The following is a 15,409-nucleotide window of genomic DNA, read 5'->3' on the forward strand; positions in this document are numbered from 1 at the left end:
AAAAGAAAAGTGATTAGCTATTTGTTTAATTGCTGAAGAAACTCTCAGAGACATTTTTAGGAATTATAACCAATGAAATATTAATAAGTCAATATTGCTTTGTACACACATGAATAAAATCAACGTTTTTTGACACATTGCTTGCTGGAAGGATAGCTCAATTTTTAAAAGAATTCTCAACTCAAGGAAAAACACAACTCATTTTCTCTCGTGGACTGTATTTTTTATTTCATGGCTTCTCTAAGGGCACACTCCTCACAGTCTCTCTCATAACATTTTTTCAGTCAACTCAAACTCTCTCAATGTATGTGGCGCGGTGGTACGCGCACAGGCGCAACACTTGCATTTGATGAACTCGATCAGTAGTGACCGGTCGATTGATCACATGACAGCTAATTACATCAGCCAATGCTAAAGCATTGGAGATGACGTCATTATTTGTCATGTGATCAACCAACCAGTGAGCTGCCGGTCGCTCATCAAACACAATCAAATTGGCTTTAAAAGATATTCTTTTTCATGTTCCACTCTATTTTCTTATACCAGAGAAGGAGTTATTTTTATTCAAACTATGCCTATATGCATACTTAGTTAATTTTTTGTCTGTAGATGATATCCTGGATTTATGAAAAGGATAAGCAAGTATCTGATTTGTTAAAAGGCGATTACACTTCAAATATATCTTATAAAATGAAAAGACAACAGACTTTTGAAGCTGAACTTGCTGCCAACCAAAATGGACAAGAACTCATTTGTTCTGTAAGAAATTTTACTTTTATTCAAAAACTCATGTAAATGCATTAACCGTAAAGTTAGTCAGACATAGTTTTTTAATGATTTTCATTTCAGCGAGGACAAGCAATGTTGCAAAGTAATATCCAAACTCGTGAGTCTATAACCCTAATTATTGAAGAATTGAATCAGGCATGGAATGAGCTCTGTGAGAAAATGGATAGAAATCGACAAACTCTCTTTCGAGCCAAAGAATTGCGTGATTTTTACATTTCAGTTGACTATTTGGAAAATAAAATTGCAGAGCTTAACCGTGTGGCAACCTCATCAGCCTTTGGACAAAATTTATCCAGCGTCAAACAGCTGTTAAATAATCAACAAGTAAGACTTCATTTATGCTGTTAATCATATGTGTTAAATTTATTTTATATAAAATGCATTTTTGTACACAATTCGATTTTGCATCAACTTTTGAGCTTTATGCACATATTCAGACATTATGGGTAGGTCTCATCCTCAAGCTTAACATTAATTAAACTTGAGATGAGTAACCCTTGCACCCAGTAGTACAACCAGCAATGTTTTTGAGAAAGGAAATCCTTATTGGTCGTAGGTTGTTGCCGTAGTAGGATTGATTGCATGACATAGGGCCAAGAATTTCTACCACCACTCTATGATTGGGCTTGTGCTTGCCCCCCTCCCCCATCTTGAATGCTGGCTATGCATGCTTACATGGGTTATCCTCCAGAATTTGTAACTTTTTAACGAAAATATTTTTCAATTTTAAAACCATTTGTTTGCATCAAAACTGTCTTCCTTCCCCAGCAGTAATATCCACTAAAGATTTTTTCTCTTTTAGAGTCTTGAAAATGAATATGAAAAATTGAAATTGAAAGTTTCTGATTTGATTCAAGAAAGCAATATGCTATTAGAAGACAATCCTGACAATGATGATACACGAAACGATGTCAAAAATGCAGCTGAAAGTTTACAAAGAAAGTAGGTTTATGATTATTTTTTGAGGTTTCTGAAATAAACAATTTAGTTAATAGATCAGATTATACTTAACTGCTTTTTTTTATCAAAGCTTTCAGGAAGTACAGCCTTCTCTCATGACAAGACGTGAAAAATTAGAGAAGTGCTTAAAGTTTCTTCAATTCAAAGCCGAAGTTGACCGGGAATTGTTGTGGATATTAGATCAAATAGCTACTCTATCAACTGATACTATGTGTAGGAACCTTTTAGATGCTCAGAAGTTGCAAAAAAAGTTTGAAGTAAGTTTTATCCAAAAAAAAAAAGTTAAAAAAAGTGAAGTCAAAAAAAAAAGTCACTTTTTGCTAATTAATTAAAACAAAGCATATTTTCATACTAGAAATTATTGAAATATTAAAATAATGTAAAGAAGAAGTAACAATTTTACCTTACTTTTGTTTTCCTCTTCTGGTCAGGGAAAAAACAAACTAAGAAAAGGTGAAAGGAACCTGACAATGAAACAAAAAAGGAAAATAATGATGATTAAAGCTTTTTAAAAAGAATTTTAAATTCTTTATTAATTAAATTTTAATTTCAATTTCACAAAAAAATCAGATACAATCTCAAAAATGTGTAATTTATCAGCGAATGCAAGCAATTTACTAGCTGAGTCGGAAAAAAAAAAAAAAACATTGATTCAGGAATTTAACTTTATGATTAAAATACCATATAGGGTAACAGCACCAGTAACAGACATGTGTAAGACATTGCTCTCAGGTTAACTCAATTTTATGAGCCTTTTAATGTATTAGAACCTTTTGAAGCTTTTTTCTCTCATGCAACTATATCTCATCTAACATTTGGCTGCTTTTGGATCCTCTGAATTAATTAATAACATTTTTATTTGCTCAATTTCGAAAAAAGGTCTGACCCTGAGTAACAGACACAAAAATTCTGATGATACCCAGTAACACATAGGATGAGGAAAGGATGAGTAATAAACAAAATTCCCTTTTTCTCTTCAACATGTGCAAAAGTTCTTTATTTTTAGAACTAAAGCCTTATTAAATTCAAATGAACATGAACACCAGCTGACCTCGTGGTGGCTGTTTATTAGGGTGTATTACGAAAAATTTTTTTGTTAAATTCTAAATTTCAAGTTGATAAAAAGTTGTCACTATGATCACATGTTTACCACAAAAAATATTTTTGAAATTGAAAAATATTTAGGTCTCCCGGAATGAGCTTTAAATTTCAAGTTTTTGGCATAAAATATAGTTTTTTTGAATTTCTATTATATATAAATATAGACTAAATGTTGCTTTTAAATTTCAAAAAGGTATAGTTTAGAAAGGCACCTGATGTTAAAAAATAATTTATCTTCATCATTAACTTAAAAATTTCCCCAAAACCTAACTAAGAAACCTAATTATTCTATTGACTTTTCTTATCCATACCTTTCATTTTCTTTGATTGACAGCTTTAAATTTTTCCAGGCTACTTTTTGCATCAGTAAACTTCTAGAAACCATGCAAATAAATTGTACCTTAATTTTAAATTAGTTTATTAGCCTTTTTTTTTTGGAGGGGGAGGGAGGGGGTCATCCAAAACATTTACCCAGTAACATTTAGCTAAAAAATATTACAAATACAGCAGTTTCTTTTGTTAAACATTGAATTTGAAAAACATTATTCAAAACAACTTCTGATTTTGTTTTCAGTTATCTTGATGATTTATTTTTAGAGGGGAAGCAAAGCACCACAATTGTAACCCTCTTTTTCAGCCACATCCCAAGTTTTAGTTGAGCTAGTTGTCTCAGGCCATCTCCTGAGAGGCAGTTCTCTTAAATAAAACATAAAAATCACTACTCATGCTTGGTGTTTTAAAGCATTTTCAAATAATACAATTGATTCAGTAGAGAATCCAGTATTTGTCGTTACACTCTATGCCATCATATCCAACAACTTTATTAATTGTCGCATCAATCTTATATATTATTCCTGTAGCCTATTTTTGGTTACCCCCTCTCCCCCTCCCACGTGAGAACTTCCTTATATCTTTATCAAATTTTTTGATTTACTCCTTATTTTAAGCTTATTGTGCCGGCTATTGACAAAAATTGGCCCGCTGTCTAAATTTTTTTTCTGTGTCAATAGAATAGAGCATTGCGCTGGAAACGTGAAGATCATACTGTCGTAATTCACACTGCAAGAGAGTGCCCGGCTTGCTGAATGGTTAGAGCACTAGACTGATAACCGAAAGCTTATGAGTTCAAGCCCCAGGTGTGGCTTCACTTTCCTTCCTCTTTTACTTTCTTTCCTTTCTATAAGTCGTAGAAATATGTAAATTAGAAATATGTAAATATATATGTAAATAGTCTTGATTGTTCTCGAATGTTCCTAAATTCTGTATAAAATCCCTCTCTCGAGCTGAGAGTGTGTAGTTGTGGTTTGGCAGCCAGATAGCTCGTTTGGTTGGAGTAAAACCTGCTTTCCTCTGAAGTGTGTGCTTAATCTACATGACATTTGGTGGAGATGCCGGGTACCATCAATCCAGTCTGGAAATAGAAAATATTCGACGAAGCTGTAGACTTCTGAAACTTCCTCCTGAATTCGGACTTTACGTAAAAGCTGTGAGGAAGGGATCACAGAAGATGCCACAAGAAGCAGCAGATGCAAAGCCCCAAACTTTGTTGATTGCTCTAGCTGTAATCAATGAGCCAAGGAAGCCAACCATCTTTAAAGGGGATACAGGACAAGATCCGAATAAGTGGTTAAAAGAGTATCTTAGAGTGTCAAAGTTTAACCAATGGGATGATACTCTGTGTCTTGCTAATGTCTATTTCTTCCTTGATGGGACTGCCAAGGCATGGTTTTAAAATAACGAAGACCTTTTGAACTCATGGGAAGTCTTTAAAGAAGAACTTAAAAAAACTTTCGGTGATACAAATCTGTATGTAAGACAAGCCAAGGACTGTTTAAAATGTAGAGCTCAGAGAACTGGCGAGTCGACCCAATCGTATATTCAAGACGTATTGGGACTATGCAACCAAATAGATCCAAGCATGTCAGACGATGACAAAGCATCTTACTTGATGAAAGGGATAGCGGAAGATATATGCCAGGCATTACTAACAAAAGAAATTAAGTCTACAACTGATTTCATCAAATGGTGTCAGTACATTGAGGAAATGCAACAGAAGCGTATAGAACATCGAAAATTTGCGAAATTGCCTAACGTCTTCCCCGTTGCATCGGTCAACAAAGAACAAGATCTAACATCGTTGATTCAAGGTATCGTTCATGAGGAGATACAAAAACTAACTGCACTTCAAATTGTAGAGCCACGAGCCAGCGTACAAGCTATTGAAGGCATTGTGCGAGAAGAGCTTGAAAAATATTTAGCTCCTATATCTGAAGAACGTTTTGGGAGAAATATCTTGTCGCCCAAGCATAATTCATATTTGACACATAATAAACCAAAGTCAGTTCAAGAACAATTTGTGAGGAAGACAGACCTGTGACGTACTACTGATAACTGTCCGGTTTGCTTCCATTGTGGTCGTCCAGGATATGTAGTTCATTATTGCCGAGATCGAAAATCCCTTTTTGATGCCTCTCGCAGCAGGTATACCCTTGACGCTCCCTCGTATCCTACGTACCACCATACTGCTGATGAGATCAGCCGGCGAGATGGTAGGTCTTCTTCATTGAGTTTGAGGCAGGAACAATCGCCGACCCCTCGTTATAGATCACCGTCGCCGTACCAAAGATCCAGTGGATCGCCAGGTCATCAAAACTAGGAAAACTAAGTAGTGCGAACTTCCTTGGTGGTAAGGTCGCCATCCCTGAAAATCCTCCCATTGCCGCAATGCATGAAAATTTTATTGATATTGCTGTCGACAATCAACCGGTAAGAGCACTTGTAGACTCTGGAGCTTCTTTTTCAATTGTTTCAGAGGAGTTTCGGCGTCATTTGGGAAAAGTTATGTTTTGTCGATCACAGAACATTCTTTTAAAAGTGGCTAATGGTAGCTACGTGAGTCCAGTGGGAATCTGTGTCCTTCGGATCACAATCAAAAGCATTATAAAGCCGTTTGAGTTTACTGTTATGCCAAAATGTAGCCATAATGTTATCCTTGATTGGGATTTCTTAAAAGCATCTCAGGCAATCTTGGATTTGTGAAAACCTAAGACAGATTACGAAAACGTTTTTATTGGCCAGGGCTTTTCGCAGTGTTCGCCGTTATGTAGTACATTGTAAAGAATGTCAGCAAAGAAAGTCTGTTCCACAAAAGTCACCTGTAGTATTAATGCCTATTCCCGCAACTGAGGCACCTTTTCATCATGTTGGTATGAATCTACACACCTGTTTGTAAAGTCGGACTTTGGAAAAACTGCTAAAAAGATATTTTGGACCCTATCAATGTTAAGACAACTATCCAACATGACGTATGAAGTACAAGATTTCGACCCGATGTCCAGAAGGCAGAAACTCTGTGATGTTGTACATGTTTTACAAATGAAACCCTACTGCCATCCAGAAAACCAAGAGACTGAGTTCCAAGTCAATTTAAAGGCTTCTGGAACAAAAGAATTATCTCGAAATAGACCGTTAACCAGCACATCCAGACTTGACCTGTTACACATTCCCAAGCAAAGATTGATTCCACAGCGAGACACTGTTACTTTAAAGGAGGTGTAATGTCGTAATTTGCACTGCAAGAGAGCGCTCGACTGGCCGAATGGTTAGAGCACTGGACTGATATCGCAAAGCTTGTGAGTTCGAGCCCCAGGTGTCGCTTTATTTTTCTTCCTCTTTTACTTTCTTTCCTTTCTATAAGTCATAGAAATATGTAAATTAGGAATATGTAAATATATATGTAAATAGTCTTGATTGTTCTTAAATGTTCCTAAGTTCTGCATAAAAACCCTCTCTCAAGCTGAGAGTGGATAGTTGTGACTTGGCAGCCAGATAGCTCATTTGTTGGAATATAACCTACTTTCCTCCCCCCCCCTGAAGTGTGCTTTATCTACATGACAGTAGGTTCGATCCTGCTATGGGTTTTGTCCCTTTTGATTGACTTTTTTTCACTGTTTAATGTTGATTCGAATGCACAGGAAAAAACAATCTAAACTGATTGTAGGATTTTAAACTACAGTTATACTGTTGCATTAAAACCGGAAAAGAAAAGGTTTATAATATATAAAGGCACGCTAATTTAACATGAATGATATTTCTTAACGGTGCTTTGTTGTTGTTTCCTTAATACTTTATAAAACTACGAAAATAAGGCATTATTTCCTTTTCTTTTAAATAGGCCAAAAATAACAGTTCAGTTCGTGCCCATTTTTTGAAAAATTACCATTAAAAAAAATGAAATTTTTGAATTTTTGCTGTCAAACGTGAATGTTTTGCGTGGGTCAGTTAGTACATTTATAATTCAATTGTTTTAGTATTGATGATACTATGTTTTTCCTAGAGTCACTGCCTGTAGTTACATGACCAAAATGTGTTGAACTTGGTTTTTCAACCAAAGATATGTTCTTCTTGTATGGTTTTCTAACGATTCACCACACTTGTTTTCTTTAATTATAATTTCAATTTTTCAACTTTCAAAACAGAAAATAGTTATTTCTGAGGTGTGAGTTGAATTAATACTTTGATGGTACTCACTTTCTCGTAAAAAACCTTCTATTTATTAACTACCAATGCCTGATTTTCTCTGGACACAAGATTTAAATCCAGCAAAGGAGAACTTGCTAGTTGAGTGAGTTACTGGTCTATTGGAAATGACTCTGATATTACATGTTCTATAAGAGGATGGCAGATTTATTGATTATTTACTACTGTTTCTACAACCCATTATTACTGGAAGCCATTATTTTGCTAAAATGCTAGAAATTGTCTTTTTATCATTTGATGAAATATTTTTAGTTGCTAAAATACTTTCATCACTTGAATCTGGTTGCATGGAATCACTGTCTTTAACAATGAATTTATCTTTTAAAGCAAGGGTCTTTATTGGTTGCTGACTTGTGTTTATCTCTGATTGTAAATAATTTTCCTTTCTTTGATTACGTTTCTCGAGTTTTTTACTCGCTACTGTATCATCACCTTCAGTAATCATATGTCTCAGATTTCATTGGTCGTTCAAGAACTCATGTTTGGAATGCTGGCGTAATAGGGCAATACCACTAAAAGTGGTCCTGATACACCCAAAAAATTTTTCACGTGATATAGAAACAAACCTTATTTTTTGACAAAAAAATATCTACTTTTCAATCACAGCATCAATTTTGAGTGTGAAATATTTTTACATCAGATTTTAGTCTTATTTGATAACATTTAGGCGAAGTAAAGAAAAAACGCATTGTTAGTGAAATAAATGGAAGAGCCATTTTTTTACTTAATCATCAATTTTTTTCTGGAAATACTATCAAATATGAACACATATGCTTTACTATAAATTATGTCTCAATTTTTTTTAATAAAACTTTTTATAAGTTTTTAACCCCCCAAAATATGCAGGTCACTTTTTATTGGTCACACACTTAGCACAAAAGGAACAAAATCTTTCCTCCAAGGTCAAATTGGGGGACTAAAGGAAGATTGTCTCATATGGGTCATTCCATGCGAAATGAGCAAATCAGCTGTGGCTGACATGTCACAGATTTCAATGAAAATTTTTATTTAGGTAAACCATGCATATCTATGAGGGAATGCAAAGTATGGAAGTTTAAAAACGGTTTGTTGCTTTGTTATTGAAATTCGAAGTTGATGCTTACGCTAAGCCTGAATTTTCAGAGTTCATGACGGACAGTTTGTGACTCAATAACTCCATAAGTTATAAATGTACACTTGAAAAATAAATATCTCCATATTCTATAAACAAATCTCTATTGGGAAATAGCAAAGTAAAATGTATTAGAATATTTTTTTGAATCTGAGATATTAACAAAGATTGAAATTTTGCCAATTTACTTCAGATTTCAATTCACTCTTCCAGCTCTTTTAATGAAAAAATAACAGTAAAAATGATTCAGATTGAAAAACTATCTATAACTGACTATCTGCTCTAATTTCGTAATTGTTTATGAATTTCTTGATGATGAAATTGTACTTTAAAAAATCAAAAATTTCCGAAAATTTTATTTTTTCCTCTATTTCAGATGTTTTTTTTGAAGATGAGGGAATGCTCTAAATTTACTCATTTTTTTTTACATAACACATTGAAGTGTCTTTTAGATGCTACTAAATTTTAATCATTGGTATCAGCGTATTTTTGTTGCTAGAGTAACTTGAATAAAATTTCATTAGTTACTTCTTTTTATTGTAAGTTTAGCAAAACTAACCATATCTTTCATGTTTCATTTTCTCAAAAGCATGTTTATGAAGTACTTGCTGAAATGTTTCCTTAATTATTGTGTTGAATTTTCCTCTCCATTCGTCATATAGAAAAAAAATAGCTCTTAGAGAACATACTAAGTTTAAAGATATGGGCAGAGGACCATCTCGTCTAATTCACAATAGCATTTGAGATTGGGCTATGAGTTTGAGGAAATTTGTTTTATCCATGAATAAGATATTTGACGAAATACACTTCATCCCCTTTTGGTTTACAGGGGTCTAAAAATGTCATTTTTGTCATTTTTCCGATTTTTGAGGGGCTGTTATCTATAAAGGGTACATAAACACACAGCAACAGTTACATATTCTTTTTAGCATGGTTCCAGTAATTAGTTTTTGCCGTATTTCATTTTGTGTTTCCGTCCCCTACGCGAGTTATCCCCCTTTGAAATGAGTAAAATTTTTACATTTGACCTTGAACTTCAACTTGTTGCCATTATTTTAATTATTAACCTACAGCTACGTAACTCAGCATGTAAGACTATCAACTTATGCACTTTAACATCAAAGCTTTAAATTAACTATCATAAATGTAATTTAAATAGATTTTGGCCAAAATGCAAAAAGTCCCTTTTTTTCACTACGAAAATCCCTTTTGATGACCTCTAAAAAATTAAAGGTCCAGTTGAGAGAAAAAATAAAAGTGGTTTTAAACATCTTTCCTATGCAGCTTTAAGGGATATGAATTTCAAAAAAAATATTTAAAATGGTCGAGCGTACGCATTCGTCAAATCTGTATGGATGACCCATAAAACACAAAGAAAATGCTATTTTTCAGAATTTTATTTTAAGTTTGGAAATTGAAAACCAATTTCGAGTTTCTTCAAGCAAATAGTAGAAACACAGCTCTATATTCTTGCAAAATTTTAAAGTTGTCTGAATTTTCCCTCATTTGAATTTTTGTGTCTATGTGAAGGAGAAAATCATCATTTTACAAAATGTCACTAAGTAAAACTGATTTTGAAGACAAAAGAGTTGAAATACAACTTCAAAAGTAAGGTAGTTTTTTTATGATACCAAGCACATTATTGGGTATTAATTCCAGCAAAGCTAATGCATTCCTTAAAGATTGAGATTGAAAAATAAAATGCTTAAGTATGAGAAAACTGAAATATTTTCAGTTTTTGAAACTCGGTTAAAAGTCAACTATAATAACTTTGAAAATTTTACTGATATCAGATTAATTACTCTACTCCATAGATTGCAACAACATATAACTTTTATGTTTTCATTAAATAGTTAATAAGATACAAGCCTTCAAAAATGCAACATTTAGCATTAATGAGAAGGCTGTTCAATTTGACCAATTTTCAATCGCATGTAACTATTCAAATAAAAAATATTAATCAAAAATATTTTAGATATTTTTATACAGGCATAAAAGGAACCTGTATACCAAATTTCATAAAAATCTGTTACCATGCGGCCACCACTTTTTTGTGAATTTTGCTCATTTCGTATGGAATGACCCATATCATAAATTAATTTGATACATAATACCTGTAACCTGACTTTCATCTTCAAACATTCGGCAGAATACTTTTAACGAGGCTTTTTAAAAGATGTCACACACGTAATGCTCCTGAATTGTTTTCTTTATAAAACCATTACATAGGTACATAGGTACCATTTTTACAAAAAAAAGCACTTTACGTAAAAGTACTGTGTGCTGGCACTAAAACCAAGACTTAATGAGTGTTAAAAAAATAATAATATTAATAATAAAAATAATAAATAAATAAGAATTGTTTATTTCATACCCAAAGAGCAACTTAGACCAAGTATTCACAATTTGCATACTTTAAGATAAAAAGTAAAATGTTCTATTTACCTTAAATTGCATTAACATTTTTTGATAATTTTTGGTTTTTGAGAAGAGAAGTGAATAAATTGTACAGATGATTTAAAACATTCCAAATAGTGTTAATCCACATAAGTAAGTGTTATAAGTTCGTGATAATTTATAAGCTTGTCATTACTATTTAATTCGTATGAAAATGGAAATTAATTTCATCTTCATTCTTGATTTTGTGAATATAGCCTTTCAGTTTAAGTATTTACTGGCTGCGTTCTTTTGCGTTGCACGGTCTACCCAGAAAATTAAAGTTGTGTCAAGTGACGCATTTTCAACAATCTGGCATAATTGAAAGAAAACATTAGTGTAAAACCTCCTGTCAATGTGCAGAAAAGAACAATTTTATGCTTAATTGCAAAATTTAAATTCAGATGTCATAGGCTTTTTTTTAATTAAAAAAATGTTATCATTGTTAATAATAGGCCTAACTATCCCGTTTCATGGATTTTCTGGCAAAAAAAACCCTTAAAGGGAGTTAACCCCTCATATGGGGGCTAAAATACCCCTATGTGAGTTCTTGAGCATCAAAGGACCTCTGTGCTAAATTTGGCAAAGATCCGTTGTGAACTAAATTTGAATAAGGATGTCACACGTGTATAACGCTGGAATGGCCCGTTAATTGTCAAACATTCATTGGAGTTGAAAACAAACATTTCACTAAATCATCACACTTACATGAACAAATATAGAGGAGATTATTAAGTATGCCAGACCTGAAGTCTTTTAGTGACTTTTAAAGATTTTAACCTGTTTTCGTTACACACTGATGATTTTTTTAAAAAATTCACATTTCTCACGCAGCTTTCAAATCATAAAAGCAATAGGTTTGTGGATGAAATAGAAATAAAAACCATCTTCTGAATTTGTTCTGAGCATTGTTTGTACTATGAAACAACAATCCAAATTATTCTGAGGGGAATGTAAATATTTTTATATTATGACCAATGCTCAAAAATGTGAGGTTTTCCAAGAGACCATTCCAAGAGACCTAAATATTTAAATTTTAGTTTTAATGAATTTTTTATTGATGGGTTCTACTTTAAATTGGCCATTATAGCGCTTGAATACCTATTTTTGCTTCATACATAGTGCGTAAAATTTTTAGAAAAATCATCGTTTTTAGTAAAAACCTTGAAACTTCAAGTACATTCCGAGAGACCTAAATATTTTCCGATTTCAAAAATATTTTTTTTGGTAAGTATGTGTTCATAGTGACAACTCTTTATCAACTTGAAATTTTGAATTTCCAAAAAAAGTTTTTCGTGATACACACTACTGTTCATAACCTTCCACCACTGTTTTGTAAATGCCAACTGGCTCATAAAATTGAATCCGATAACACTAGATGGTTGCACCATATTCACGGACCACAGCAACATCAGTTTTACCCACTTGAAATTCTTATTCTTTAAATCCAAACTTATGACTATCTGTTACTTGACCCTTGTCTGTTACTGGTGGTGTCACCATAATTTGTTTCATTTTTAATTTTCAACTGAGCTTTAAAAAGATATTTACAGTAGGCGCCACTTAATGTGATCACTTTGGGACAAATATAATTTGATAACAATAACCAACTGATAACAGTAACCGAAAAGAATCAAGGAGACACAAAATAATGATTTTTTTCTTTCCAATTAAGGTGCATTTATTTCGGCAACCTCAAATTGAAATCACAATGACTCAACTGAACGCAATTTTAAATTATAAATTATTAAATTAACAAAATGGAAGTATCTGAATTATAAAAAGTTAAAGCTAAATTATGCAATTTTTAATCATATAGTAATAGCTGAAGTAAAATATAACCATTTTCCCTGACATTCGTAAACCAGTTTCAAAGCACATTCAGCTTTTCTATCTTTTCAGGCATGGCTTTGCTTGCTGTTTAAATTTTAATTTAACTTCACTTTGTTTTCAATCTTGACACAATTCTTTATTAGTTTACAAAGTAATGGCAATAATGAAGATCCTACATCAATGCCTGCAACATGTCCAGCGATTGAATTTTTTTAGGTGCAAAAGAAAGTTTTCTTAGGAGGAGTCTTTGGTCACTAGGGGGCCAACTTTCTGTAGCTTCATTCCTAGAAAAATTTTGAACTGCTATTGAAAACCACAAAATGTTACACAGAAAATTAGTCTCGTCAAGGTTTGCCTATGTATTTCTGTTAATCGAGGAACAAAAACCGGGAAAAAATTGAAAGTTTATGAAAAAGTGATAACAACAAACGAAGACACTGATTACAATATCCGACTTTTTAAATGTATGTTAACATACAAGAGTTCCGGAACTTCATGATTCTGATAACATTAAGCGAATGATAACATTAACCGTGATCACATTAAGCGGCGCCTACTGTATTAACAAGATGTATAGTTGTTGACAACAATGCAATGTTTTGCTTTTTGCTGCATTACCATAATGCTACAGTACTTACTACTATTTCTTAAAATTGTTTTTTTTTTTTAAATTGAAATTTATATTTAAAGCATCAACTGACTGACCAGTGGTGCAGTGTTGGGGGAATCTTTCTCTTTAGCCTTTTACATTATATATATTGTACACACATACACAAATAGTTATGGGCGATTCCATGGGTAACTGACTGACATTCACAGAGCAAAACGATAAGTATTTTGAAACATAAACCACAAAATATTAACTTAAAAAAAAAAATTTCTCTCCTCGCTTATTGTACTTTTTTAGCTGAATTTTATGGTATAATTGAATTTCCAAAATACATATTGAGTGATTTTAGAAAAATTGTTAAAAGCTTGGTAACTGACTGGCATGAATGCAACCTGTGTGAAAAGTAATACTGATTCAATGAGATATTTATCTGAAAGTAAAAGGAATTTTTATTAAATTCAAATCAGGATCAAAGAACAATGAATAAATTTTCGGCCTGTGGTATTTGAGTTGGAAAATATTGCTACAATAATGAATTACAGTAATTAGAACTGCTTGGTAACTGATTGACATCCCGGTAACTGACTGACATTTCTGAAATTTTCTAAATATACTAATGCAAATGTTTAAAATTAAGCATCAAAACAAATAATTTTACATAAAAGCAAGCAATGAAAATACATTTGTTAGATTTGATACAATGGACTCGGGTTAATTGAAACAGTGAAAAATTGAATCAAACTAAACAGAACAAAATCCAGCTGTATTGAATCAGCCTCTTTATGGAATCCAAACTGTTTAGAACAAATGGGATTCATATACTCGGTGACCAGTGTACAGGTATTGCTAAAATAAAGATTTGCAGTATTTACGACAAGTTGGTGACTCACTGACAGATTGGCAACTGACTGTTATTACAAACATGCAACACAAAATACAGTCGAGTCCCGACTTAGGTGAGGGATGCGTTCCAAGACTCGTCGCGTAAGTCGAAATTTCGCGTTGTGGAAAAATGTATGCATAAACGTTTTTTTAGATATATACCAAATTTTTTAGACATTTGTAAGCACCTCTCAAACTGCTTTAAAGCATTCCTCAACTATACATTACAGTTTCTTACATAAAGAACTCAACTTTTACTGTATTTAAAAAATAAAAAAGCTGTTTTCTTCAACATAAAATAGTTAAAATGCACAAAAAGAATGATTGATAAAATAAAACAACACAGTACGTACAGTATGTAGTAATAATAAAATGCTGCACTATAATAGTACTGTACAGTAGATACAATTAATAATATATATGAGTTAAAAAATGAAGATGAAGATTTATGCTGCATAATCAGCTCGTTATTTTTTATTAAATACATTTTAAAATACGGTTGAATCACCTTTTCTTTTATAATGTTTCCATTTATGGCAACAAGCCCCTCTTCCCAATCTCTTTAATCCACAATGCAAGAATAGCTTCCATTTTCATATATTTTACTCAGGCTCTGCAAGCTTTAACATTGAAACTAAGTTCGGAACTTATACGGATATCATTTTGTTTTCGGTACAGATGTGATATACTCCCCCATTTGGCGACATTCGATTTTTTTGCACAAAATTAAAATATTTTTCTCGCCAATGAGGCGATAATTTTTTATGCATGGCATCCCTGGCCAAACTAACCTGTGTTTAGCAACCCGAAGGCAATCTTACAGATCTGTTCAAACTTGTTTACTTGGGTTGTTTGGGTTTCACGCAGGAGAGATACGTGGTGTTGTTTCGTGCAATATACCTTACAGGAATGCTTATTTTGTGTTAGTTTAAATTCAGTAGTTGTGTTTTGAAGTAAAAACATTAGAAAATGCCAGTTTCTTCAAACTTGAAGGTTAATTAAAAGTTAAATCCAACGTGGTGTGTATCTGTAACATGCCATTGTCATATGATGTATTGTTTTAGACTGAGTGTGAATATTTATACCATATAAAAAGGTAAGTTCTTTATTTTAGAATTCAAAAAAAACCTCTCACTTCCAAAATTTTT

At 32.7% G+C, this 15,409-nt stretch overlaps 1 protein-coding gene across 1 annotated transcript in view; it reads left to right on the top strand.

Annotated features, from left to right (window-relative positions):
- The window catches only part of LOC129219053 (spectrin beta chain-like), a 321,265-nt gene that overhangs the window by 185,437 nt on the left and 120,419 nt on the right, over positions 1-15,409 (top strand). Inside the window, exons 29-32 of the mRNA XM_054853373.1 lie at positions 610-759; positions 850-1,113; positions 1,592-1,731; positions 1,790-2,006. Of these exons, the coding sequence (XP_054709348.1) occupies positions 610-759; positions 850-1,113; positions 1,592-1,731; positions 1,790-2,006 (771 nt within the window). The remainder of the gene's footprint in view (positions 1-609; positions 760-849; positions 1,114-1,591; positions 1,732-1,789; positions 2,007-15,409) is intronic.

This window comes from Uloborus diversus, chromosome 3 (genome assembly GCF_026930045.1).
Source record: "Uloborus diversus isolate 005 chromosome 3, Udiv.v.3.1, whole genome shotgun sequence".
Lineage (NCBI taxonomy): Eukaryota > Metazoa > Arthropoda > Arachnida > Araneae > Uloboridae > Uloborus > Uloborus diversus.